This window comes from Leptonychotes weddellii, chromosome 13 (assembly GCF_054177405.1).
Source record: "Leptonychotes weddellii isolate Sample4059 chromosome 13, ASM5417740v2, whole genome shotgun sequence".
NCBI lineage: Eukaryota > Metazoa > Chordata > Mammalia > Carnivora > Phocidae > Leptonychotes > Leptonychotes weddellii.
Window position 1 is genome coordinate 52,364,797 of NC_138381.1, and position 26,107 is coordinate 52,390,903.

General features: G+C 47.5%; 1 protein-coding gene across 9 annotated transcripts in view; it reads left to right on the forward strand.

Moving 5' to 3' along the window:
* The window catches only part of MTCL1 (microtubule crosslinking factor 1), a 119,793-nt gene extending 96,102 nt beyond the window's left edge, over positions 1–23,691 (forward strand). For 5 of the 9 annotated variants that reach the window (XM_081802565.1, XM_081802566.1, XM_081802569.1 and 2 more), the window contains 6 exons: positions 798–965; positions 4,394–4,648; positions 9,693–9,989; positions 11,334–11,365; positions 15,418–16,957; positions 22,506–23,691. In XM_081802565.1, coding sequence (XP_081658691.1) covers positions 798–965; positions 4,394–4,648; positions 9,693–9,989; positions 11,334–11,365; positions 15,418–16,957; positions 22,506–22,700 — 2,487 coding nt within the window. In that variant the 3' untranslated portion in view covers positions 22,701–23,691. The other 4 variants (XM_081802570.1, XM_081802572.1, XR_014139845.1 and 1 more) reach the window with 3 other exon arrangements.
* Positions 23,692–26,107: the final 2,416 nt, after the last annotated feature.

A 26,107-nucleotide genomic window follows, 5' to 3' on the forward strand; every position in this document is an offset into this window, starting at 1 on the left:
GGTGTAAGCAGATTAGTGATAAAAATCCCTTTTTCATTTATCTGACCTGTTTTGCATACTTCACACGAGCTGAACATTGTGTGGGCCACTGGAAACATGGGAGTGGGTCGAGTTTATCTGTGCCCCGTGCACCCATGGGGTGGTCAGGGGAGGCACAGGAGAACAAGTAGGTGCTGGTTATTGCAGCTGAAAGGAGGGGCACAGTGATTCCGTCTCAGAGGACCATGAGGAGGCTCTCGTGAACAAGTTAAGCGTTTACATTTGACTTGGATTAAAGCTCAAATGCCCTCTCCCCCGTGGCCATACTTATCCATCCAAGTCAGAGTATGACCACCCTATGTTTATAAGAGACACAGAGCCTTTATTTACTCTCTTCTGGTTCAATGGCTGGTACTAAAATGACAGCATAGATAGGTGAGTGTTTATATCTTGCCAGATCTGCATCCCCAACCGTAGCTGTGGATGTCTGAAATCACACGGAGCTTCCTTGCAGCCCTGGCTTCTGGGCTCCCTGTGGCCTCCTGCAGATTCCTCCCTTCTGCTTCTGGGCCCGGAGCACCAGCCCTGAGCGCCAGCCCCCTCCTGTTCCACCAGGCCCTTAGCAGTCTCAGCTCCGGGAGCCTGATGGTTGGCAGCGTAGGGACCCCCTGGCTCTGTCCCACTAACTGCAGACTTTCCACCTGTTCTGTACCCATTGCAATGGCACCTCGGACACAACGCAGCACCACCTTGACGCCATGACCTAAAGAATACCCTTACATGAGGGGGCAGAACCAACTCCATGTTCGCTCCCGCAGGTGGTGGAAAACCAGCAGCTGTTCGGGGCGCTCAAAAGCCTGCTGGAGGACCTGCGCGCCGAGCTGCGGGAGGACGAGCATGCACGGCGGCGGCTGCAGCAGCAGTACGCCAGCGACAAGGCCTCCTGGGACGTGGAGTGGGCCACGCTCAAGTGCCGCCTGGAACAGGTACCTGCCCATGGGCTCTCTGCCGCTCCAGCTCTGTGGGGCCTCTGCCATCTGGGCCAGGTGGGGAGAAGGCACAGTTCCTCAGATCCACGGTGATTTTTGTCCAAAGAGCTAGGGCTCCGAGGGGAAAGCCAGGAACAGCTGCCTGCTCTCTTTCTCTCCTTAAAATTCCCAGCCTCGGGGCGCCTGGGTGGCTCAGCTGGCTAAGCATCTGACTCTTGATCTCAGCCCAGGTCTTGATCTCGGGGTTGTGAGTTCAAGCCCTGTGTTGGGCTTCATGTTGGGCGTGGAGCCTCCTTAAAAAAAAAAAAAAATTCCCAGCCTTTCCAAGGCACCTTCTTCTCCCTCCTATTCCCTCTCCCAAGTATGAAACACAGTCTCCACTGAGCACCTTTTGACAGTAGCATTTGTTTTTCCATTCTGCGTTGAACAAGGCTGTATTTATCCCCATCAAAGGATGGCCAGCATGAAGTGGTGATCAGAACGCACTGACATGGTTCAGACAGGCGCAAAGAAAATGCAGATTATGGCTTAGTTATCTTTGGAAAAGGAAAACATGTGCGTTCCCTTTAGATTTCTCCTAATGCTGAAAAGAGCTTGTAGACCTTCCACGATGTGCCCTGGAAATCTGATTAGTTTCCATGTCCTGTTTCCCCTGGAGGAAACAGAGGCCCAGAGGAAGTGGCTGGTCTCGGATCATGGAGCCTTTAGTGCTTAAGTAGAGAGAACGAGGTCTTGCCTCCACCCTCCCAACCGAGCCGAGCCTCCTCGGAGATTTTAGACCATGGCCATGGCTGATAAGGTCAGACGTAGCCAGAAACGTTCTTTTCTAAGTGTTTTCTCCCTGGAAACCCTTAAAAGCAATATCACCTCCTGCCCTGAGTCCACTTGCTCAGATTGTTTCTCCAGGTTTCTTCCAACCCCTTGATCATGATGGGAGGAAAAGTCTGTGCATCTTGGATAATCTACTTTCTAAGCCCTATTTTGAGGCAAATCTTAAAGTAATTAAAATTTTATATGAATTGGCTAGGTCATGAAAGAAAAAAAAGTTGCCCAGAAAGGAGACATCTTCCAAATGGCTTTGATAAAAGTTGAAAGAGCCTGTCACGTCAAAAGAAAACAACCCCCTGGTACCCACAAGTTCAGCTGCATGGCCAGCTGGCCCAGGGGAGCAGAGAATTCAGGCTCACAGCCCCCAGGAGAGCAGAGACACTGCCTTCTCCACAGAGGAAGCAGCAAAGCAGAGCAAAACCAAAGCATCAGGCCGGGCTGGTGGAGCTGCTGACCCAGTTCTGAATCCTGCCTACTTGCCTGGTAGGAGATTCTTATGAGATGCCCTGTTTCTCTTAGTGCACAGCCTGAAGAGACAGCAGTGGAGGCAAAATGAGTAAGATCTCTCTGGTGAGCTGCCTTTAAAACTATTTTAAAATATGTTTATGGGGGAGAAAGCTAAATATTTTCAAAGATGTAAGTGTAGCTGAAGAAAGGAGGCCTAATCTTTGATATGAGCCAATTTCAAAATATTTCATCTTTGTTTTAGAGAAACCTGGTAGCCACCCACACACATGCTACACAGAAAGCCTCAGGGAGAATCACTAGACACGAAGAAATAAAATTAAGACTTCAGACTTAGAAGCCAGGTGGTAATGGGTAAAGATTCATCTTCCACCCAAATCATTTTAAGAAGTTTCTGAAACAGTTGCAGCCCAGGAAGCAATGAATGTGGGCTAAAGCTAGTTTATTTATAATACTCGCATCTTTACTCTTCTTCTACTTAAAAGCAAGACATGTGAATTCTACCAAAAGTTAAGTATTTTATCTCAGTGGAGGCCATGTTGTGTCCATGGTCAAATCTGTGATTCCTTCAATTAACTCCCAAGTCAGGCCTTGTTCTAGATGCCAAGGATCCAGCAACAGAGAGGACATTTTTTGTAGGGGCTCTCAGTGCATTGGGAGACCCAGACAAGGGCTGTAATTTATAATAGAGTGATAAGTGCCCCGCCAGGCCTATATACACAGTGCTGTCAGGAAATAGGGGTGTGCAGGCCATACACCTCAGCCTGAGTGTTCAGGGAGGGGTTGTTTGTGAAAGTCCTGCTTAGAATGAGTCTCAGAAGATGAATAGGAATAGGTGCATGGAAAAGGAGAGAAAGGATGTTTCAGACAAAAAAAGCATCATGAAAAAAAAGAGTAAGTATATCTGAGGAGTTGCACCTGGTCAGTTATGAGGGAAAAGAAGAATGTGCAGAAGATTGAAACATTAATCCTGATTTTATCATGGAAGTGAAGCATTTTGATTTACATTTGTAAAAGATTATTCTGGCTTTGAGGAAGAGAATGGATTAGAAGTCACTGGAATTGAATGGAGTAACATGGTCCATAGGTAAAAATCCAGAGGTCTGCTGAACTAGAATAGGAAAAAGATGCATCTTTATGTTCACTGCTCTTTCACTAAAATCTATCATGTTCTGCAGCAACAGTGTGCTCCCAGCTCCCTCCTCCCATCCTCTGCTCTTGTTGCCACAGCTTACTTCTATAAACACACAATACATTGCAACTGGTTTTGCTTCAGCCACTCAATAATACTTTAAAGCAATTAAAAATAGGGAAAAGTGAGCTTTTACTTGTATTTCTTATGTCATTTCCAGCATTCATTTTTTGTGTAGATCACAGTATCTCTTAGTATCCTAATCCTTCTGCCTGAAAACTTCCATCATTTCTTGAAGTACAGGTCTGCTGGCAAAGATTTTTTTTTTTAATTTGTTGAAAAAGCCTTTTTTCCCTTTACTTTTGAAAGCATAGAAGTCTTATCGAGGTGGACATTTTCCTTCCCTCAGCCCTTTAAGGATGCCACTCCATCGTCCCTGACTTGCATAGTTTCAGAGGAGAGGTGTGCTGTCATTCATGTCTATGTGTCCTGGGTCTGTCTGCCTCCGAGGTTTCCTGTTTGGTTTTCAGCAGTTTAACTATGATATGTCTATATGGAAATTTTTTTGCTCATTTGTTTGTTTTGGTATTTAATCTCAGGGATGTTTAATGGATATTTATTGTAGACTGGTAGGTCCCACTGATGCTCCATCCCTCGTTTCTGTGTGGGGGCTGAGGATTTGGGGACAGACATGGACCTGCCCTCAAGGAGCTCAATAGAAGGGCAGGCAAGATATGGTGGTAACTGAGTCAGGAAGTGAGGCTGAGAAACAGACCACAGGAAGCTAAGTGGACTCACTGCTTTACATTTTATGTGACTCTCTATGTCAAATGTTCATAATTAGGACTTTAAAAATGAGAATTGTTTTTTTTCCCATGGGATTGGTCAAATCTTGGCTTAAACAGTTTCCAGGGATAATATGCAAGTGTGCTGTGATTTTCTTCACCTGTTGATATAAGATTTGCCAGGGGTTAAGGTCTACGTCTTTCCTCCTTGCCAGCTGGAAGAGAAGACTGAGAAGAACTTGGGAGAAGCAGGCACTTCCACTGACAGCAAGGGAGCATTCAAGAAGGAGAGGGAGACGCACCAGAAGCTCCTCGCCGACAGTCACAGCCTGGTCATGGACCTGCGCTGGCAGATCCATCACAGCGAGAAGAACTGGAACCGGGAGAAGGTGGAAATTCTCGACCGGCTGGACAGAGACCGGCAGGAGTGGGAACAGCAGAAGAAGGAGCTGTTGTGCAGAATAGAGCAGGTAAGGGAGCACCCCAGCACCAGCGAACAAGGAAGAGAATATGGACAAGTAAACTGACCTGGAGATCAGAGCACTTAGAGGAAAAAAATATATATATATATGTATATATATATCAGGCTAATGTTTCATGGGCTTCCAGAGGAAGAAGAAAAAAATCATAGAATTCTAGCATTGGAGACCCAGACTCAGCCCTTACATTACACAGATCTTTTCATTGCAGAGTCTGTAGGTAACTTCTTGTGTGTGTATATACGTGTGGTATGTCTGTGGTCAGGGCTGGGCGGGGGGGGTGGGGGGGGTGGCGCTAATATTCTGAAGGAATTTAAAGACTAAACTTGAAACATGAGGTTATTTCAGGTCTTATAAGGTGTGATTCCTGCCAAAAAGCAAACTACCTTTTAAGTTTGTCCCTAAAGATGTGGTCACAGTGGCTGCTCCAGCTTGGGTGGGATTGCTGCCCATTAGTAAAGAGATTGCTCAGTTACATTGGAAATCAGGCTGTTTGCACCTGCTGTGGATATTGCTGACCTGTGATTAGGGAGGACCATGTCAGGGGAGGGAGCTGGTAGCTCATCCTCTTTAGCTAAACAAACAATTCAAACACCCAGATGAATTCAGGGGGAGAAGGGGAGTTGTTTTTCTACCTCCCAGAGAATCATTCTCTGCATTGTGTCAGCTTAAGACAGTTTGCATAGTTGTGGTCATGCCTGAGTGATGCACAAATTAAATTTTCACATTAAACTGATAAAGTTTTGGAATTCTTCTCTGGCTGGATTTTTACATAGCATATATGTTTTTTATTTATTTTTTTTATTTCAGCCTGTCACACTTAAAAATTTATGAGGCCTCAAGGTAGTGTATTAATAAGAAAATAAGTTCAGGAAAAATAACCTTATTACTCTACTACAAATACCCATACTGCCTGCATTTATGTGGGAGCCTTTTGAAAAATGTGCTGTATCATCCCCCAGTTGTGATACCTGTGTTATGCTGGTGCAATGGCCAAAGTTAGTTTCTACATGCTGTTGGGGAGGGAGACAAGGTAAAGGAACTTAAAAAAGCCAGGAGCCCCTGGCTCAGAAACTGTTGAGTTGAGAAGGCACACTTCAGATAGAATGGTGCAGAAGTTCTTCCTAGATTTGATTACTCACACAACTGAGTCACACCATATTGGTGTTTGATGTGGCTCATTTCAAAATTCCCCAAAGTCTATCAAAAGAAAGGTGGCCACTTCCTGCTTGGCCTAGAAATGCATCATTTGAGAAGAATCTTCTATATTAGATCCCCTATGTGCCTGTGCTCTCCTGAACAGATCAGTGGTTAGGTGTAAATTGCAGGGGCAAAAATAGCACGTATTCTCGCAAAGTGGTCACAGATTTATCATATCCAGCTTCGGTTAACCAGTGTTTCAGAAACTCCAGGCACCTTGTTACCAGGGAGGTTCCTTCTTGGCCTTCCCTCCAAGAGCACTCACCCTGTCTCTCCTGTGGCACAGCAAGGCCATCACAATCCCTGCCACAGCCCTTCTGGGTCCCCTTTGCCTGTTAGCTGTGGGCTCTTTGGTCTTGTCATAGCTCCTTTCTGGAAGTCACAGCTTGGATATAATTTAAGCAAGTCTTTCAGGGTTTCACTTTTGGGAATGAGGAATTCCTAGTAAAGGAAAAAGTAGTAGGACATCTGATGATAGTCAACTTCTGAGGAGTTAATGACCAGGGGAGGAGCAGTCACCCCATTTTAAGACTGTATTTTGAAGGGTAAAATTGGGCATGTGCTGAATGAACCCCATTTCCAATTCAGGTCAGTCCTCCGAGTCAGGACTAGAGCAGTTCTACCGAGCTGACGGCCTCAGAACTTGAGTCCTCAAGGTTAACATCTCTGAGCATAATGGATTCGAGACACGTGGGTTCCAGGCGTTCATCTGTTCCTGAAGTCTGTGCGGTGGATCCCACAGGCTTCGCACAGTGATCTCACTGCTGTTTTTAGGAGAAGATTTACTGCCAGTGAATGATGCTTCAGATATGCAGTTGTGGCTTTCAAAAATAAACCCAGCCTTTTCCCCCAAATAGCATTTTAAAAGAAGATTTTATAAATCTTGTACCCAACCCCCAAAATTAGATGAAGCAGTTATAGTCATTCTCTGCAAAAGAGGAAATTAACCAAAGTGTGTGTGTGTGTGGATGTGTGTGGATTTCGTTTATCGTTCATTTAATTTTTAGCTCCACATGCCATAGAAAAACAAGGAATACAGGTGAACATTCTTCATAATATATGCTCTTGATATTTAACTACTTGGTGAGTCATGTAACCTTGACTTTGATAACCTAATACTGTTGGTGAAGGAAGTAACACTAAATCCATTTTCCACTTTTAGAACACATGCTTCATCCTTGTCCAGTGTCATTAAATTCCTACATAATTTCTGCACCACATGAGGCATTTTATATGACAGATGACTGTGGGAATGTGGTTAAGGTCACATAACACATGTCATCTATCTTATCAGCATCCCTTGTCCCAGTCCAGATTTGATTGGGCGATAGTTAACTTTTATGGAATCACACTACATTTCTCCGTAGAATTAAGTTCCCAGTTAGCATGCAGATGATACAGGACTCGCCACTGTACTGAAGACCTAAAGGAAAGACCATGTGTCATTCCAGTCTCCTTCCAGTAATTTCCTTAAATCAGCTGCCTCTACAACCTGAAAGGCCATTCTTTTAAAACCCGATCACAAAGTGACCTTTTTTCTTTTGACCAGTTCAGGTAAGGTGACACTGTGGAGGGTTTATTGTTTCCTGTATTATTTGAAATGCAAGTCTTTTCAGTTTTCCATGTGCATTAAAAGTTGTTCTACTGCAGGATTCAAAGTACAGTGGGTGCTGATGGCTGGTTTGAAATGACTCTCCTAAGAAACCCTATCCTTGTAAGGACCCATTATTCTATTACAACATCCCAGAGGCATCTTAGCACCAGATACCTCCAGCTAAACCCATTCCAGTTCATTTTTAGGAAACCTAACACTGACCAGCTTTAGTGCGCATTGCTCCTGGCTGCCTGTGTTTATTTTTGAATACCCACTGTGCTGAGTTAGAATGTGCTCGTTCAAAGCCCTCCTACTTAGTCATTCTTTCCTCCTCTTCACACACACCCTCGGTGCACATTTACAGCTCCAAGTGTGATTCTTGCATTTTAATTCCTTGCCCAAAATAGCTTAGAGATGATCCTGTGTTAGAACTAAATTGCGCTGACATGCATTAGATAAACATAATAAAAAGTTTTCCCTTTTTGTTGTTTTTTGTTTGTGTGTTAAAGAAAACATTTAGCATCTTTAAGGGAACTGGGAAGAACTGTGCCTTGGGGCAGAGGGGCAGGTAGAGATCAGAGGGGCTGAGCTGAAACCGGGAGTGATTGGCTTGTTCTTAATTCAACTGTGACCCTGCCTCAGATTCTAACATTTAAGCTCTGGCTGCTTGAATCTCCATCTTTCTCAGAAAATGAAGATAATCCACTGTCTCAGAAATGACTAAAAATGAATAAAAGTCCTTCATCTCCATTATTTTACGTGGCTTGGTTCGTGATGATGCGCAGGCCACAAACTTACCTCCAGCTCCTGGACGAAGGCTTCAACTGGGACACAGAGGTGTAGTTTGTGAAAGATGCTTGGTTAAAAATAAATTAATGCTTCCAGGGGAGTTGTAGAACTTCCTGGCGCCATCTCAGCACTTGAGGACTGAACACCTTTCTTCTTTGACAAATCCAGATGTTACTTTCACCCTTCAGATAACTTTCTTAGCCAAGAGGGCAGCCGCCATGGTGGTTGAGTGTGTGAGCATGTCATCCAGTAAAGACCCCAGTGGAGATATGTAGGTGGAACTCTCCTCAGCCCTCCGCTGTGCTTTCTGTGCATGTTTCGAAAAGAAGGCAGTGAGGAAAGCTCTGGAGAGTCCAGGGGGAAGTGGTCCATTACAGCTTCTCCAGGGAGTGAGCATCCACCCTGCACGCCATTTCCCTGCCTGTCCCTGTGATTTCACATTGGCTCCCTTCCTAAGTGGCTCCACATGGTTCGTTCTAGTGCCATAAATCAGCAAGGCATGTATCAGCGCACCCAGACCCCAGGGAGGTCAGTGCTGGTCTCACTAATGAACAGTGAGCCCTGCTGGGCTCACCTTGCTGGTAGCCCCTGCGCTCCTCCCCTCCACAGCGGGCAGCTGTGCGGTCCCCACATCACAGATCAGGACCCTGAGCTGGGGATCGCTGGGGACTTCACTCCTGCCAGCAAACCAGCAAGCTATAGGACAGTGGGCCCAACTCAGACCTTCCTCACTCTAGGGGCACCTGCGTGTTCCCCACTATTGCTTCCTGCATTTCCTAAGTCAGGCAAAAAAGGTATGGCTCTAAAGTATGTGGCTTTTCCTTTTTCAGTCAGTCCAGATCTTTCATTAACTTGATAGCTAAGTTGTAATCCTCTCAAGCAAAGTTAGAAGTTGTTTTTGACATTCAGTGGTTACAACCCAATTCGATCACTTGGGTTAATAGACGGGACCTGTACCAAATGATTTGGGTATAATAGTGTTAGAATGAGGAAACTATGCTAGTCAGGAAAATCAAATTCGCCCTCAGAAGTTTGGTATCACTGATGGTTTTCCAATGAGTGTGCCTTAAGTTCTGAAGGTATAAAAAATAGTTCTAAATATGTCATTTAACAATGTTCAGTTTTTAAAAAATAAATGTATAATTTCCCATGAACAGTACTCCAAGTTATATACAGTAATATATATATATTCTCATCAGAAGGAGTTGGCTCATGTGTGTGGTTAATGCACATTTTCCAGTCTGGATAAAATTGTGATTTTTTTTTTTTTAATAAAAACATCTGTAATGTGTTACTTTTGAAATTAAGGTCAGAAGTTGAAGAACATTTACTTCTCCCAGTCTTTCCTATGGACCCAAATGTAGTTCCAAATTGTGGAGAAGCAGCAGTCTTAGGGAGAGCAACTGACAGAAGAGTGAGACTAATTGTTTTCATTTTTTAAAAACCCTCAAGTTGCAGAAAGAAAACAGTCCCCGGAGAAGTGGCAGTTTCCTCTGTGATCAAAAGGAAGGCAACATCCGCCCCTTTGCCCACCCAGGAAGTCCCCGAATGCCCCGTCCCTTGGAGATGTGGCCCTGCGCAGACACCGACTCCACCCCGTTTGATGACCGGCCACTGTCCAAGCTGAAGGAATCGGACAGATGTTCAGCACGGGAAAACCTTTACTTGGACGCCTTGTCTCTAGATGATGAGCCAGAGGAGCCTCCGGCCCGAGGGCCCCAGCGGGAGTTCAGGAACTGCCTCCCCCAGGTCAGCCTGGGATTTGGGGTCCAGTTAACTGCTGCAGGACCAAGGGGTTGTCAGGAACCTGGCCACCTGGCCAGCAGGCTCGGGCTTTGCAAATCACAGCCTCTGGGTTGAGTAAGCATGAAACCTTCACAGTGCCAAGAGCTTTGCTTGGTGGTCCCGACCCCAAACTCCTAGCATGCGCTGCATTCAATTTCACTTGGCCAACATGTCTCAGGTTTGGAGACGCAGGACTGTGTCCTGTGTAAACAAAAGGTCTCACCCATGAGCGGGTCCAGTGGAACCCACAGGAGGAGAGAATTCATTCTGGGACGTATAGGTCTGCAACCTCTCTTTAAATCACAGCAGCCTTCTGATTCTAAACAACTTACTGGTAACAAAAAAAATCTGTTCTAAAGCAAGTACCTCACCCTGGGAAATAATAAGTGTCACTAAACAATGACATGCTATAAATTCTTATTCTGTGCAAAGGGGGAAAAATCCAACACTTTGAAGCTGTGCGTAAATTAGATCAGCAAAGTGGTGAGCTAAACTCTGGGCTGAGATTTCCACGGCACAATGTCAGGTTTTTCTGATTATGCCCTTTCAACAACTGGGTTTTAAAACCGGGTTGGATTTTAGGAATCATTACCTGTGAGTCAGTTTGACAGTTGCTGAACCTGTCACTTAACCTGTCCAAAGACAGACTTTGAAGAGTTCATGTCAAGTCGTGTTGAAATGTGGGGCAGCTAGATTTCAGTGAGGTGTCTCTGAGGTCAAGTACCTTCTCAGCAGTATGTAGCCAGGTGGCATGACATCACCAGGATGGTGCCCTGTTTGACCCTTTGGCAACTCCCATGGTGCAGTTGCATAGCAGAGAGGAAGGAGCCCATCCTGGCCCGGGTCCACCGTGACGGGGCCATACTGAGCTGCGCAGAGCAGAAGTTGTGGTCAGTCCACCTCTGATTCCACATGGCAGAGCTCACCACTGAGAAAGTGCTCAAGCCTAAGGCTGTTGCATCACCTTCTACAGTGAGGCTTAGACCAAGGGACATAGCTGCCCAACTTCCTCTCTCGGGGGCCCCATCTTCCCTTTCCCCACCTCCTCCTCCTCCTCTCTTTCTCTGTCTCTCTCTCTCTCACTCACGCGCACACACATACACACACATTCAGATGTGTGGGTTCTGGTTTTATTATTATATTTCAAAGGGCTGAGGGACAGGAACATTCCCGACCAAAACTTGGTCTTGGTGTACATTTTAAATGGTATTTTCCTATGGCCGAAGAGCAAAACAGATCATTTAGCACGTTGAAAGTGCCTGGCAGCCAATATTAACTGATTCAGACGATCTTATTTCTTCTTTATAGGAAGAAGAAAATCACAAGGGAAACCTTCAAAGGTAAGTAAGACTGATGAAAACAATAGTCGGCTACTGAAATTAAAACCTCTTGGTCTTAAAATTCCATCTTGTTGCCGCAGTCTGTGGTAACACTGTCTTGAGAATGACTTAAAGTAAGACTTCTGAATAAGTAGTTGCTTTATTATTATTGATTTCATAAATATGGCATTTTCTATTATTAGCAATAGAAAGGCCAGAGACACACTGTACTCATGTGGGTGTTAGTGTCATGGTGAGAACAGTTACAGTTGTGTATTGTGTATATAAAGGAATGTTATGTCCAGTGGTTTCTGGAAAGTCCACAGAAACCTCCCGCTTCTCATTTAGTCTGGAAAGACTCCCTCTTGATGTGCTGTGAGACATTTTATATACTGTGCATTTAAAGCTCTGCCCGGAGGATTTACTAAAATATTTCCCGGCAGTAAACCTTGAAGTAAATACAAAGTAAGTGATGTTGGTGATGTTAGTTATCGTCTATTTTAGGTCATTTGTATGATAGGATATATCTGAAAAGACATATCTAAGCAAATTTGTTTAAACACTAAAAATAGACAACTGAGTGGAAAGATTTCCTGTACACAGCCCCCCCACCCCCCAACCCCCCCACACATGCTTTTTCTTTATAGATGAACACATGCTATTTCCACCACAGGAAACTTCTCCTCAGGGCAGTCTGCTGTTTCCAGATCTCCTCATCCCTGGTTTCCCTATGAACTTCAAGTCCATAAATTACTGTCTTCTTCCCATTTTGCCCTGTATTTGGTTCATCCAAAACCACCCAAAATGCCTGTGGTGCATTTCTGTCCTTCAGGCTCTGTCTTGTCTGGTCATTCTCGGACAGTCCAGCGCCGCATTCGAGAACTAGAGCCTGGTTTCAAATGCACATCTGCCTCTTGCCAGCCATGTGCCCTGGGGTGAGTTAAGTAACACCCTGTGCCTCAGTTTCCTCATCTGTAAACAGAATGCTTTTCAATTTCTTTACAGCTTAAATGTGTTTCTACACATGAAACAAAGCAATGCCTGACACAGAGTAAACAGTCAACAAAGTTTAGCTATCTTCACAGAGCTCTTCCCTGCATAGTAGCTCTTATTTTTTTTATCTTTTTTTTAAAGTGTATTTATTTTTTGTAGTAATCGCTATACCCAACATGGGGCTTGAACTCACCACCCCGAGATCAAGAGTCATACACTCCACCGATGGAGCCAGCCAGGCGCCCCCTATTTTTTATATTAATTGCTGCTACTAATTTCAAAAGTCATACTTAGAAAAGTTCATCTTAAATTAACTTATATATCGGGGCACCTGGGTGGCTCAGTCATTAAGCGTCTGCCTTTGGCTCAGGTCATGATCCCAGGGTCCTGGGATGGAGCCCCGCGTCGGGCTCCCTGCTCCGCATGAAGCCTGCTTCTCCCTCTCCCTCTGCCGCTCTGCCCATGTGTGTTCTTTCTCTCTAGCTCTCTCAAATAAATGAATAATCTCTTTTAAAAAAACCTTACCTATCAAAATGTCCGAGGTAAGAACATGTGTTGTCCCCACCATCCCCTTCTCCCTCTTGCCTCTAGCAGTTTCCTGTCTTCCCTCTGGACTTTCTTCTGTGCACCTCACTTGCTGGCACGTTTCCTATGTGTCCTGGTTTTGTATCTGTCTTGCTTTGGCCATTGCTAAGGCTGACGTGTTCCCTTTCTCTGCCCACATCACCTCTATTCCATGAAATCCATCCAAGGGCTGGAGGCAGAAAGGCCCCACGCAGGTGCACTGGCTTACCTCTGAGGGTAGTTCCTCCGTGGGCAGAAACGGGGCTTAGATGAGCTGTGTCCAAGAAATGCAGAAAGGATTGGGGTTTCAGTACCTACAGAGCACTTCCAGCCCCCAGAGAACAGCGTTCTGAAGCTCATTTTTTCCTTTAAGATTTTATTTATTTGAGAGAGAGAGCATGCATGCACTCACAAGTGGGGGCAGGGGCAGAGGGAGAGGGAGAAGCAGGCTCCCCGCTGAGCAGGGAGCCCGACGCGGGGCTCGATCCCAGGACCCTGAGATCATGACCTGAGCTGAAGGCAGACGCTTAACAGACTGAGCCACCCAGGCACCTGAAGCTCATTATTAATTCAGCAACTCCTTGACTTGGCCAGAGGCTAGAAGAGAAAAATCACACTTACCGGAAATTGACCCATCCCTTCTATTTCTTTTTATTTTCAGTGCTAGTTGTAGCCAGCTTTCTGTTATTCACTGGGCCATGGGAGGGTTTGTAGATTATTTCTAACAAAAAAATACCACTAACTTTTGCCCCTAGTGAGAAATAACAAGATAGAAGCCCTACTGGTTTCATTTGTAGCCTGCTCTCTTTTACCAGGGTGGCGACCACAATGGCATGTGTCTCCAGGGTGAGGGCAAAGGCACCCAGGGCTTTGCCTGTTCTGTGGGCCAATCCATGCGGCACACAGACCCCAATTCTGGTCTCACCATCATTAATGGTTTCTGCAGTGAAATGTGGCCCATGTACTCTCCATCTGGGACCCGTTTGGCAGCACCTGTGCTGGTCTGAAGCCCTAGGTATTTGAACTTCTGTTTGGGGTGTGCAGATATGAATATGTTCTATGAGAAAGTGGTCCAGTTGCAGAGACAGTGAATCTGCGTATGCACCACCCCTGCCCCAGCAGGAGGGATTTCTGGCCAGAGGGTCCAGGCCTGAGCCTCCTTCCTGGCCGCCCCTGCTTTGCCCTGGGTGGGTTGACAAGCTGCCTGAGCGCTCCAGCAACCTCCTGTCTTAGCATTTTGGAATTCCCAACACCCCATACGGTGCCTGCCCTGGCCTATAGGAGGCAGTCAGAAAATTCATACCAAATAGAAATATATTGAATGAAAGCACATATATAGGGAGGAATCTACATCCAAATCCACATCCATCAGGCAGCACTTACCCAAACCTGGCTGTTCCTTTAGCTCACGCATCTTCACCCTCCCATGTGTTTGTGTGTCTGCAGGCATCTTCTTCTTGTCCAGGAATACAGGGAGAGCAAGAACACAAGACAGGCTGGGCTGTACAGGAGGGAGCAGGGGGAGGGAAGAACCGAGCCCTGGTGGTGGATTTCGACAGAGCCGGATGGAGTTTCCGTTTGAAGTCGTTTTTGGAAATTACATGCCCACCTGTCACACCTTCCACCTCCCTTCTTTGCTCCACATCTTCCATTTGGCCTCTGGAGATGGCAGTCAGTACAGTTGAGCCCTGAACAACACGGATTGAACTACACGGGTCCACTTAGATGTGGACTTTTTCCAGTAAATACAGTATAGTGCTGTAAATGTATTTTCTCTTCCTTATGGTTTTCTTAATATTTTTTTTCTTTAGCTTATTTTATTACAAGAATACAGTGTTTAATACATACACAAAGTATGTGTTAATAGACTGTTTATCTTATTGATAGGGCTTCCGTTCAACAGTAAGTTATTAGTAGTTAAGTTTTGGGGGAGTCAAAAATTGTACGTGGGTTTTCGACTGCACGGGGATTGGACCCCCTAACTCCTGTTGTCATTCAAGGGTCAACTGTACTTCACTGGAAATAGAGGATAAGGCTGGCGGGAGAACGGTCGTCAGGTGATAGCTGTGATGTGGTGGTATCCAACCCCCTCCGCGTATACCATTCGCTGGCTTGGGATCAGGCTGGGGCTGTGTTCTGTCAGTAATGCGAGCACCTACTGCAGTGCCTGGGACTCAGGAAACCCCTAGTAGGTTAGGAATCGGAGGCACTCATCAGCCAGGTGTCCTTGCTATGGAGCATCCACAGGCCAAAATGAAAGCATTCCAAAGTGGGTTTATATTTTATTTTACATTTTATTTTATTATTTCATTTCATTTCATTTTTTAAGCCCCAGGTGATTCCAGTGTGCAGTGACATTTGGGAACCACTAGGTTAAGAAATTCTCTACTGGTGGGTTTGGAAGTCACCTCTCATGTGGGCAGGACACGCGTGCCTGCCCCAGGTCAGAGGTGGCAGGTGAGCACGCTTCCTGGCTGGCAGGCAGCTGACATTGTCTTCTCTCCCACTTTTCCCAGGGCTGTGTCTGTGTCCTCCATGTCTGAGTTCCAGCGTCTGATGGACATCTCTCCCTTCCTGCCGGAGAAGGGCCTGCCGGCTGCCAGCAACAAGGAGGACGTCACCCCGCCCCTGTCTCCGGACGACCTGAAGTACATCGAGGAGTTCAACAGCAAGAGCTGGGACGAGAGGGCCCCAGAGCCCTGGGCAGACAGGACCGAGGGAGGGCGGGCAGGGAATGAGGCCAGTGCCGAGCCTTTCCCCAGCTCTTCCTGGTACCTCACCACGAGTGTCACCATGACCACGGACACCGTGACCAGCCCAGAGCACTGCCAGAAGCAGCCCCTACGGAGCCACGTGTGCACCGAGCAGGCTGGGCTGCGGGTGCTGCACAGCCCGCCCGCTGTCCGCAGGCTGGACAGCATCATGGCGGCAGGGAGTGAGGGCAAGGGCCGGTCAGAGCCCGAGTGCCAGTTTCCCACAAGCAGAGCCAGGGTGGGCGCTGAAGACACAAAGGGGGGTCCCTCAGAACATGTGCTTAGCAGGTGGCCTTGTGCCCCCTCCAGATACCCCCGAGACTATGTGGAGGGAGGGCTGCGCCCCCTCGAAAGTGCCCTCTGCACTCCCCTGGGGTTCGTCTCCCCACTACACAGCCTGCAGATGGCCAAGAACATGAGTGATGACATGAAGGAGGCGGCCTTCTCCGTCAGGAACGCCATATGCTCTGGTCCCCCCAAGCCTCCACTCAAGGACATGGCCTGCCAGACCAATGGGTCCCGAACAACGGGGACACAGACCATTCAGACCATCAACATTGGCCTGCAGACCGAAGCCCTGCGTGGCAGCGCCATCACCAGCAGCCCCCACAAGTGTCTCACGCCAAAGGCAGGGGGTGGTGCCACGCCCGCGTCATCTCCTTCCCGCGGCCTTAGGAGCAGGCAGGTGGCCCCCGCCATTGAGAAGGTGCAGGCCAAGTTTGAACGCACATGTTGCTCCCCCAAGTATGGGTCTCCCAAGCTGCAGAGGAAGCCCCTCCCCAAAGCCGAGCAGCCAAATAGCAGGACCTCCCTGGGGCTGGCTCCAAAGGGGTGCAGCGAGTCAGCCTGGGCCCGCTCCACCACCACACGAGAGAGCCCTGTGCACACCGCCATCAACGATGGCCTCTCCAGCCTCTTCAACATCATCGACCACAGCCCCGTGGTACAGGACCCCTTCCAGAAGGGAACGCGGGCGGGGAGTCGGTCTCGCTCAGCAGAACCTCGGCCGGATCTGGGCCCAGGCCAGGAAACCAGCCCCAGTTCCCGGGGACGGTCCCCCAGCCCCATCGGGGCTGGCTCAGAGACGTGGAGGGAGGAAGGGGGAGAGGGCACGCCCTTGAGGCAGGACTTATCTGCTCCCCCTGGTTACACGCTCACTGAGAATGTAGCCCGGATCCTCAACAAGAAGCTGTTGGAGCATGCCTTAAAGGAGGAGAGGAGGCAGGCCCCCCACGGGCCCCCAAGTCTTAACAGTGACAGCCACATGGGAGAAACAGTCAAAGCTGAACCAGGGTCCATTGAGGTAATAAGGCTGAGTATTCCAACCCTCACCCCACCAGCTCTTCTGTTTAAATGCCAGGAAAACATGTGTAAACCTGGGGTTTTGCTAGGTCATCTGATTTCAAGAATCCTTATCCATAACAGGTTCTTGTGAGCTGGGAAGATACAGGGTTTATGGGAGAATGGGATAGGCAGAAACACAAGCCCTGAGCTACTCCTAAAGAAAAGTTCATATTATTGTCCTGAGTGATCTCTTCTTGAAGATGTAGCTCGAGGTTTGATTCAGGTTCTCTGGTCTGGTGTAGGTGATTGATGCTCATCTGTCTATCTGGGCCTTTCACTTGGGGTTATAATTTGCCCTCTTTCTGTGTGAATTTGTGTCCTAGAAAAGTGTATGTGTGAAGTGCGTGAGAGTCCCATCAGGCCTCCTGCGTGCTCCAGATCTTTATCCAGGGCAACACAAGAGGTGTGCCGGAGAGGGTGTGATAGTGTGGATACTAGAACATCCTTCATCAGGAATGTAAGAGAAGGTCTGGATTCCAATGCTGACTTCAGTACAGAATAGCATTCCTCTGTCTCACAAATCCCATGCCCCCTGCGACCATGAATCTCCCTGGCCATAAAACCAGGTGAGACAGATGGATAAGATCAAAATCCTGCCTTCATACGATGTGATCATTACTATTATCCCCCTTACATCTCTCATCATCACACTATATAGGACCACACATCCCGGTACCTATTATTACTATGCGATTATTATTACATCCCCCTTAGCATTATTCACCAATCGGTCAGCGATGAATTTTGTTCTCACACGTTTCCACACGCAGTATGTCCATACCACACCACTTTAAAAACAATCCGCGTTTCCACTTCAGGAATGAGCGAAACAAAGCCTGACGGTAAAGCTGGGACCGAAGGCGTGGGGCTGCGGGCCTGATGCGGTGAGACCGCGCACGGTCCCCGTCTCCGTCAGACACTGTTCGGCCCGGGATCCCGCGTGCAGACTGGAGGGTGAGGCCGACTCACCACTAGCCCAGATGGACAGACCACACCCGTGGAATCCAGACACCCCTAACCATTCTCCAGGTGGCTCCTGCAGATGGCAAGGGTCGGAGAGGAGAGACACACACTCCCTGGGCTGCAGCCCTGCTCTCCGCCATGGCCTGGGCAGCCCTGGCTTCACAGGTGCGGAGACGAGGCAGGTGTGTTTCCACATTTCCCTGGTGGAGGGGTGGGGGGGTGGTCAGTGGCTTCCAGGCTAACCCACCAAGTGGTAGTCAGCTCAAAATACAGAGTTTAAACCACGTGAGATTGCCAGTGACCTACAGAAATGGCAATTGCCATTTCATTCAACCTAATATTGATAGTATATTGGCCACGTTCTGAACATACGAGTCTTTGTGATACAGTTGTTTACATGCTCTGAGAAGAACAAATACCAAGGTTGAGAGTTCTTGGGTGACAAATGGTGTCTTCTGCGGGCTTCTGTTACCCCTATCCTTCCAGGGGCCTGAGGTAGGTGACTCACTACTGCAGAGGGCTTATTTGTGTGAATGCCCCACCTTCTTCAGGCTCTGGAGGAATCCGGGGAAATGAGGGCTCTGTCCCAAAGCATTAACTGGCTGTGTCTGCAATGTCCATTAATGTTAGAAACTAAAGAGAAATTAATGTTTAGGAACCAAAAAGGGCTTTGAGTTACAACCACTGCTCCAGGCAATCTATGATAGTAGAAAGACAACCGCTTAATGGCTAAATCACAGCTCCAAGGCATGAAAACGGTTTTATAAGGACAGAACTGTGCCTGTCCCCCTGCCACTTGGGTCCTCTGTAAAGTGTCTGTTTAGATTTTCTTCTCACTGGGTGTGTTTGCTACCAAAGAGATGATTGGCCAAGTTGGGGGGATTCAGAACCTGTGTGGAGCCCTCACTGGCAGAGAGTAAATGTTGTGGGCTCTTTTTTCCTTTTCTGTTGGAATTTTGCTTCCTCTAGATTCCAGTGGAGTTCTTCCTTGTCTAAACTGACTTCCTATATTAGGCCCATTGGAAATCCCTTCCCATCACTCCATAAATTATGTAGTAAGTAGTTCTGGGTTTTCATTCCAAAATCACCAGAACTAATGCGGATTATCCAACCTGCCCTGAGCGCCTGGCTGTGGGCCCTTCCCTGAACACTCCGCCGGATGCCTGGACAGGGACCTCCCTGGCGGGGGGCACAACAGTAAATCTCCTTCGTCTTTTCTCGCTCCCGCCCCATGGCTATATTTATCTTCTTTTTCTCTTGAAGCTGTAGCACCAGCTCTACCCTGCAGAGAAGCTAAGAGGGGAGTTATGGGGTGAAAGAAAAGAATAATCTGGAAATGCAGTGCTATTCTTCCCTCCCAGGTCTAGTGGACAATACAAGGGGAAATTTTCAGCGTGAGCAATGGCCACGTGATCACTGTGACTAAAACAGACCATTTAATCCTCTGTTTCAAATCCAACAGTCATGTGACTTCCATCTCCATGCACGCCAAAGGGTTTCTGAAATGTGAAATGCTAAAGGGCAAATCAGGAAAGAACAGAAAGCAGAAGGGAGAGGTCTGTTGCTGTTCTGTCCTGAGAGTCCTTCTGTGCTCCAGACTACCTGGACCCAGGCAGAGAGAGGCCTGTGTATGTGCGAGGGCACCTGCCGGCTTCTGCGGGCCTCACGTTTCTCCTGATAGCTGTCCCTGGACCTGCCACCAGGCTTGTTGACTTTAAACCTTTACTGTTCTTTTTAAAAAAATACTTTCCAACCTACTTGCTTTTCTTTTCTTTCTCTGTCTGTTCTGTCCAGAACCAAACTGTCTTACTAACTGCCCCATGGGGACTCTAGCCCTGCCTGCCTCACGCCGTAAGTGCTTTCTTCCTTCTTTGCACACCGTCTGGAAAGGTCCTCTGTGTAATTTGGGGTTGGTATCTGACATTCAGAAATGAGGCTGAATCATACCGGGTAGATCTGCCCTGTCCACAGAGCCCGCCAACTGCTTGCACTGGCCTGGGGTCCATAAAATTCAGGGACCGATTGGTAGGCCTAGACATTCCAGAGATTTCTGCTCTCTGCTTTCAGAGGGGTAAAGGGATATTGGCCAGAGAGGGGACTTTCTCAGGCACAGAGGCCTAGCCTGTGGGGGTCTGTGAGCCCAGTGTTTTCCCAGTCAGCCTGCACCTGCTCACTGGTATTCTGGAGGCACATGCACACCACCAGATGCTGTAATGAGGTGTGACCTTAACACAATGAAGCTTTTCTCTCTTTTTCAACAACTGCACCAGAAGGAATAAATCCAAATGTATCTTGTCCTTCCAAGTGATCACCATAGGTGACATAGTAAGCACTCGATAAATATTTGTTGGATGAAATCAACAACAGAGCCATCCCTTGTTCCCAAAAAATAGCCTCAGAATTGCCGTCTGAGCCTGAATCGAGGCTAAAAAAATACCAACTTAGCATTTGATCAAGAATTAGTCGCCCACCCACCTCACCCACTGGTCTTAACTCGGAGTGCTAAATGCAAAAATGCGATTGGCTCTCAAAGACGAAAAAGATGCTCCCAAGATAAAATGGCCACATAGCCCATTGCAGTAGCCTCTCAGTGAAGGACAAGATCGTTTACTTGTCTGTGCTCATGTGTTACTAAAGAAAAAGCTCATTCTTGAACCCGTGGTCACACAGTTCTTCCTATAGGGGTTCACACGAGGAAGAGGTGGCACCACACTGTCTAATCAAAAGCCCGTTCTGGTTCAGCATCCACCAGGTGGAAAAGGGCTGCAGTGGTGTAGGAAAAAAACCTACGGTAGCAGCCATCCCAACGTTCAACACCCTGCCACACGTGTAACACACACCACACACTCATAGACAGCACATGCAGCACACAACACTCAGGCACAAGATGACCCACAACGCGCACACAGCGTATCCTCATACACGGCACATACAACACAACACTGCTACACAACATGATGCTACACATACACAACATACTTATACACTACACAACACACACACAATACAAACACAACACAACACACAAATCTTAATACCGGGAGCAGAGACAGAAAAAGATAAAGCGGTGGCAGATTTCCCAAGCCCCGCATCAGTGGCGCATGCTCATGGAAGGGCTGAGGTGAGGGCAGGACAGCTTGCCCCGCCTAGTGTGCATTTCAGCTATTTCAGGCCGGGCTTCGTGGGCGAGGTCTTCCTGGTTGCCATGGTTCCCATCAGCAGAGTGCTTTGCTAATCAAGGCTTCCCCATCCTCTGCTACGACGTGTAGTCACAAAGAGGCCCGGACGGTTAGGAGTAGTCTCCAGTGTTCATGCCATTTTCCGCTGGGCCCAGGGGGAGGCAGGGACCACCTCACTCCATCACTCTTCCAGAAGCACCACGCCGGTGCTCCACCTTTCGCCTTTCCTCTTCCCCCTCCTTCTCCCACTGCTCATCGACACAGCCCACCGTCTGGTCTCTGCTGTCACTCCCTGCTCCGCAGACCATCCTCATCCTGGCCTCTGTGCGCTTGCTCGTCACATCTCTGTCAGTCCGCTGCCGCCCTTCCTGACAGGCTCTGAGCGCCTGTGTTCTCTGTCATTCTTCATTGCAGTGGCTTACCATCTCGGCTTTTTCTCATTTGAGTGTCCCTTGGGCGGCCGGGTTCCACCCCATGGAACTCACCGTTTCCTCACGCCCCCCACCAACCTCCCGGGCACCAGCATGCTCCAGGTATGGGCATCCTTGGTTCCTGTCTTACAGACTAAGTAGCTTGACACTCATTAACACTAGAAAAGGAGCACGGGCCCTTGAGAAGAAGTATGATAGGTGTTTGGCCCCCCTGTTGAGTGTGTCGTGCATGATCTGTTCTCAGAAGGTGTAGGATGCCCATGACAGAAGCACAAGCACTCTGATTCCACTTTTTAAAATGCTGCAGCAAGGAAGAGTCGTTAAAGAAAACTAGACCGAAGTTAAAATTTCTGCCTGCAGCATTTTTTCCATGTCGTGGGAGTTTGTTTAACCCACTGCCAGTCAACTTGGAATAAGTAGTAGCAGAGTTTGTTTTAAGGTGTCTTGTTGCTAATGCAGCTGGATAAATCCTGGGTCTCTTCATAGGCCTCCAACAAGACCAAAGCATAGGGAGGCTGGCCTCTCAGGGCTGGGTCACTGTGGCTAGTAGATCATTCAGGAGGGCCAAAAGGTTGGGGTCAGCTGGGTCAGGATGTGACCAGGTGGCCTGTGGCTTTCCCCACCTTCCATCGGCTCCAGCCCAGTTCTGAAGATGATGCATAAACATATTCTTCTCACAGCATTGCCATATTTTGATCATAATTTGCTATCTTCTCATTACTGTGCCACTGATCATCCGAGTTGAATTTTTCACTTAACATTTTAAATTATCCTCCCCGAGCAAATATAAATTAACATTCTGAAGTTGCCCCTGATGGATCCATTGCATTGACCTCGAGTCTGTTGAGAAGTGTGTTTGGGGAGAGTCACTCCCCCCCTCCCGGAGGAACTGTCAGTCTGAGTAACCCTGTCTTTCTCTTTCTCGGCTTTGAAGGAACTACCTTGTTCTGCACTAGCTCCATCCCTAGAACCCTGCTTCTCCAGGCCCGAGAGACCAGCAAACCGTCGCCCTCCGTCCCGTTGGGCCTCCCATTCCCCTACTGCCTCACCGGCTCAGTCACCCGGAGACCCAGCCTCGTTGGAGGAGCTCGGCGAGGAGGAGCCACCCGGGGAGAAGACACACCTGTGACGAGTGCAAGTTTGCATGGATTATCGGGGAATAATTCCCTGTAATTTGCATAACCACACCGTACTCATCAACCAAGCTCCGCCCACAAGAGGATATCTAGCTTTCCCAAGGTCAAAGAATGTTTTTTAAAAAACACACAGCTGCTGAATGTCCAACCTGTGAACCTGAGATGTTTCTAGAACGAAACCGTAAACGTGCCTGTAATAACTTAATTTTTTTCATAGCTCAGAAAACTATTTTTGTCTCCATCTTTTTTACACAGTATATTAAACAAAAAAAGCTAGATAAGATATAAATTTAAAAAATAAAAGTTTTAAAGATGTACATTTTAAGAGATTCTGAACGCCCTTGCTCTCAATACTGACTGCCTCTGTTAAATTTGCACTGTTACATTTTGGTTTGGTTTATTTCCACGTTGAATTAGACTGTTTTAAGTTAATTTTATTTTGTCAGTGTTTTTGTTTTTTAAGAATTTTTTGAAATGCTTCAGACTGTCTGATTCAATGAACTTTTTGTAGTGAAAGAGCCATGAAGCCAGTCGACAAGACAGAAATCCTCTCTACGGGAGGGGATACACATCTGCATTCTTGCAAAGGTACAGAGTCCTCAGCTGGGCTTACCAAATTCGCTGTATAATCCACATCCTCTACTCGACTTGCACGTCTTTGGGTTCGAAAAGCTGGGGTGCATGTACATACTGCTACTGTGGTCTCACCATCACATAAGTGTGAGTCATCTGTCCCACCATAATACATTGTGAATCCCTCATACTGTACTTTTATCATTGTCCTCTTGCATCGAGATACAACAGCAATGGCATTTTTAAATTATTGTTAACGATGAACTGGCAATATACAGTGTTTACTCAAAATTTTCTTGTTTAAGGAAAAGCACTACAAAAAGTCAGGAGGGTACCACACTGAATCAAAGGATGGTGCCTCGGAGTCTGTATGAGACCATGATGAAGTAGAAATAAAGCCTTTACAAGATGGCGGCCTGTGCCGGGACCTCATGTTTCACGTGCCCTGCATCCTCTCCTAAGGGCTCAAGTGACAGTTTTCCTAGCCAGGGGAATGAGGGAAAGGGGAGGTCCTGCTACTAACACACCTCACCTAACACAGCATGAGTGTGTGGTGTGCCACAGCTTCCCTGTTCTCTGTAAGAGCGTCCTGAGGTTGATGAAAAGGTGACTTCGTTGTGGTTGAAAACATGGCGGGCATGGAGGTGTGAGGGAACTGTTACCCACAAGTCCAAATGTTGCCCGGCCTCCCTCCCTCTCCCCTCCTTGGGAAAGTGGGAGTGGCCAATCACCTGGCCGGTGCTTCCCTCCCTGACTGAGAGATGTCACCCAGCCTGTCAGTAGGTGACAGAGTAGGGGTTTTTAAAGAGGTGATCCTGCCAAAGAGCATAAGAACTACTTCAGGCCGAATGTCCTTCTCTAGACTTGCTGACAGAATAAGCTCTGTTCCCAGTGTTACCACAGTTCCGCCTTTAAATATTTTCCCCCAAAATGGAAAATGCCAGCTATCGGTGAGAACGTGGAGACACTGGAACCCTGGGGCACTCCTGGGGCAGCCACTGTGGAGAACAGCATGATGGGTTCTGAAGGGAAACCAAATCATCTGTGCTCCAGCAGCTGTGGTCATAGCCCAGAAGAATTGAAAGCTGGGACTTGAACAGCTATCTGCATACTGATGTTCACAGCAGCGTGATCCACAAAGCCAACCAGTAGAAACAACCTGTCAGGGAGCGAATAAACGAGATGTGGTCTCTCCACACAATGGAATACTGTGCAGCCTTAGAAAGCCAGGAGATTCTGGCACATATGTGCTGCCTACCACATGCACCAGTCTTGAGGATGCTATGTTAAGTGAAAGGAGCTGCTCAATCACAAAATAACAAATACTGTATGGTTCCACTTCTAAGAAGTACCTAGAGTAATTAAATTCATAGATACAAAAAGTAAGATAATAGTTACCAGGTTACAAAGGGAGAGGAAAGAACAAGGAGTTAGTGTTGAATGAGTACAGTTTCTGTTTGGGATGATAAAGTTCTGGAAACAGATGGTGGTGATGGTGGCTCAACAATATGACTGTACTTAATACCCCTGAATTCTACACTTAAAATGATTAAAATGGTATGTTTTACCAGAATAACGATTTTTGATGCAAAAAATACTCAGCCTAACTACTCTAGACATAGGTGCAAACAAACTAACAAGTCAACAAACCTTACTTTTGTGCCTATCCTGTGCCCACGGTAAATGCTGGAAGGTGCATTAGTGTTTCTCCAGTTGGAAGCAACCAGCCAGCAGAAAGAAGGGAAACCGTTGGCACTCATAACTGGAAAAGTGCTAGAAGTGCAGTCACAATCCAGAGCCTCCAACAGCGCCATCAGGATTCTGCTCCCAACAGTCAGCTACAGTGGCCCCCAGGAGCTCCTATTTGTTGCTCAACTCCTGGAGAAAGAAGATCTCTTACCAGTGGCTCCAGCAAAAACCCCAGGAGTCCTAAGTCTCATGGGTCTCCTGTAACTCACATGTCGCTCCCTGAGCCAACTGCTGACAGATTTGCCCAGCAGAGAAGAACCAGGGGGCTGGCAGAATAGAGGCGAAGGTGCCTGGCAGGAGCAAAGGCGGTGTGCCCCAGAGAGAACGTGCTGTCTGGTTTCAGTGAGAAGGCAGGAGAGGTTGTTGGGTTGGGAGACCAGTAGGAGCAGAGATGGTGGCAGTAAGTACATCAGATGGGAGCAGTGACAGGCTCATGGGGCTGGAAGCAGACCCTGGAGTGAGCAAAGCCACACCATGCAGTGCCTTGAAAGCCAGTTTGGAACTTCTCCGACTGTCCAATTTTCTAATAGTTGGGGATATGTATGCTTGAGTCCATTTGTTGTGGAACTACTCCAACTCCTGCAAAAGCAAGACAGTAAGTCAGATGAAATCATGTTCTAGACTCCTGTCCAAATGAATGCCTTGGGCAGCTAAGTGGGTAATGCTGGGCTCTGAAAGGGGAGCAGGTGCATCAGGGGCCAGCCTGCAGGGAGTGTCTGTTAATGTCTTCAGGAGCTGTCCTCAATATGCCACTTGCTTTTATGTCCTGAAGAAAGAGGCAGAGGCAGATTCCTGGAGCCCAGCTAGCAGCCCTCACACGCGGGGCCTGCCCTGCCCATTGGGCTGGGACCAGCACCAGCCGCCCAGAGACAGATCTCCTCAAACTGTACTCGACCTGGGCTTTTTTTTTTTTTTTTTTAATATCTGTGCATTCCCTGATATTAATTTTTATTTAGTACATTTGTGTTTCAGTCTCTTTTTTTTTTTTTTTTAAAGATTTTATTTATTTGAGAGACAGAGAGGGAGCACAAGTGGGGGTAGGGGGAGAGGGAGAAGTAGGCTCCCCACTGAGCAGGGA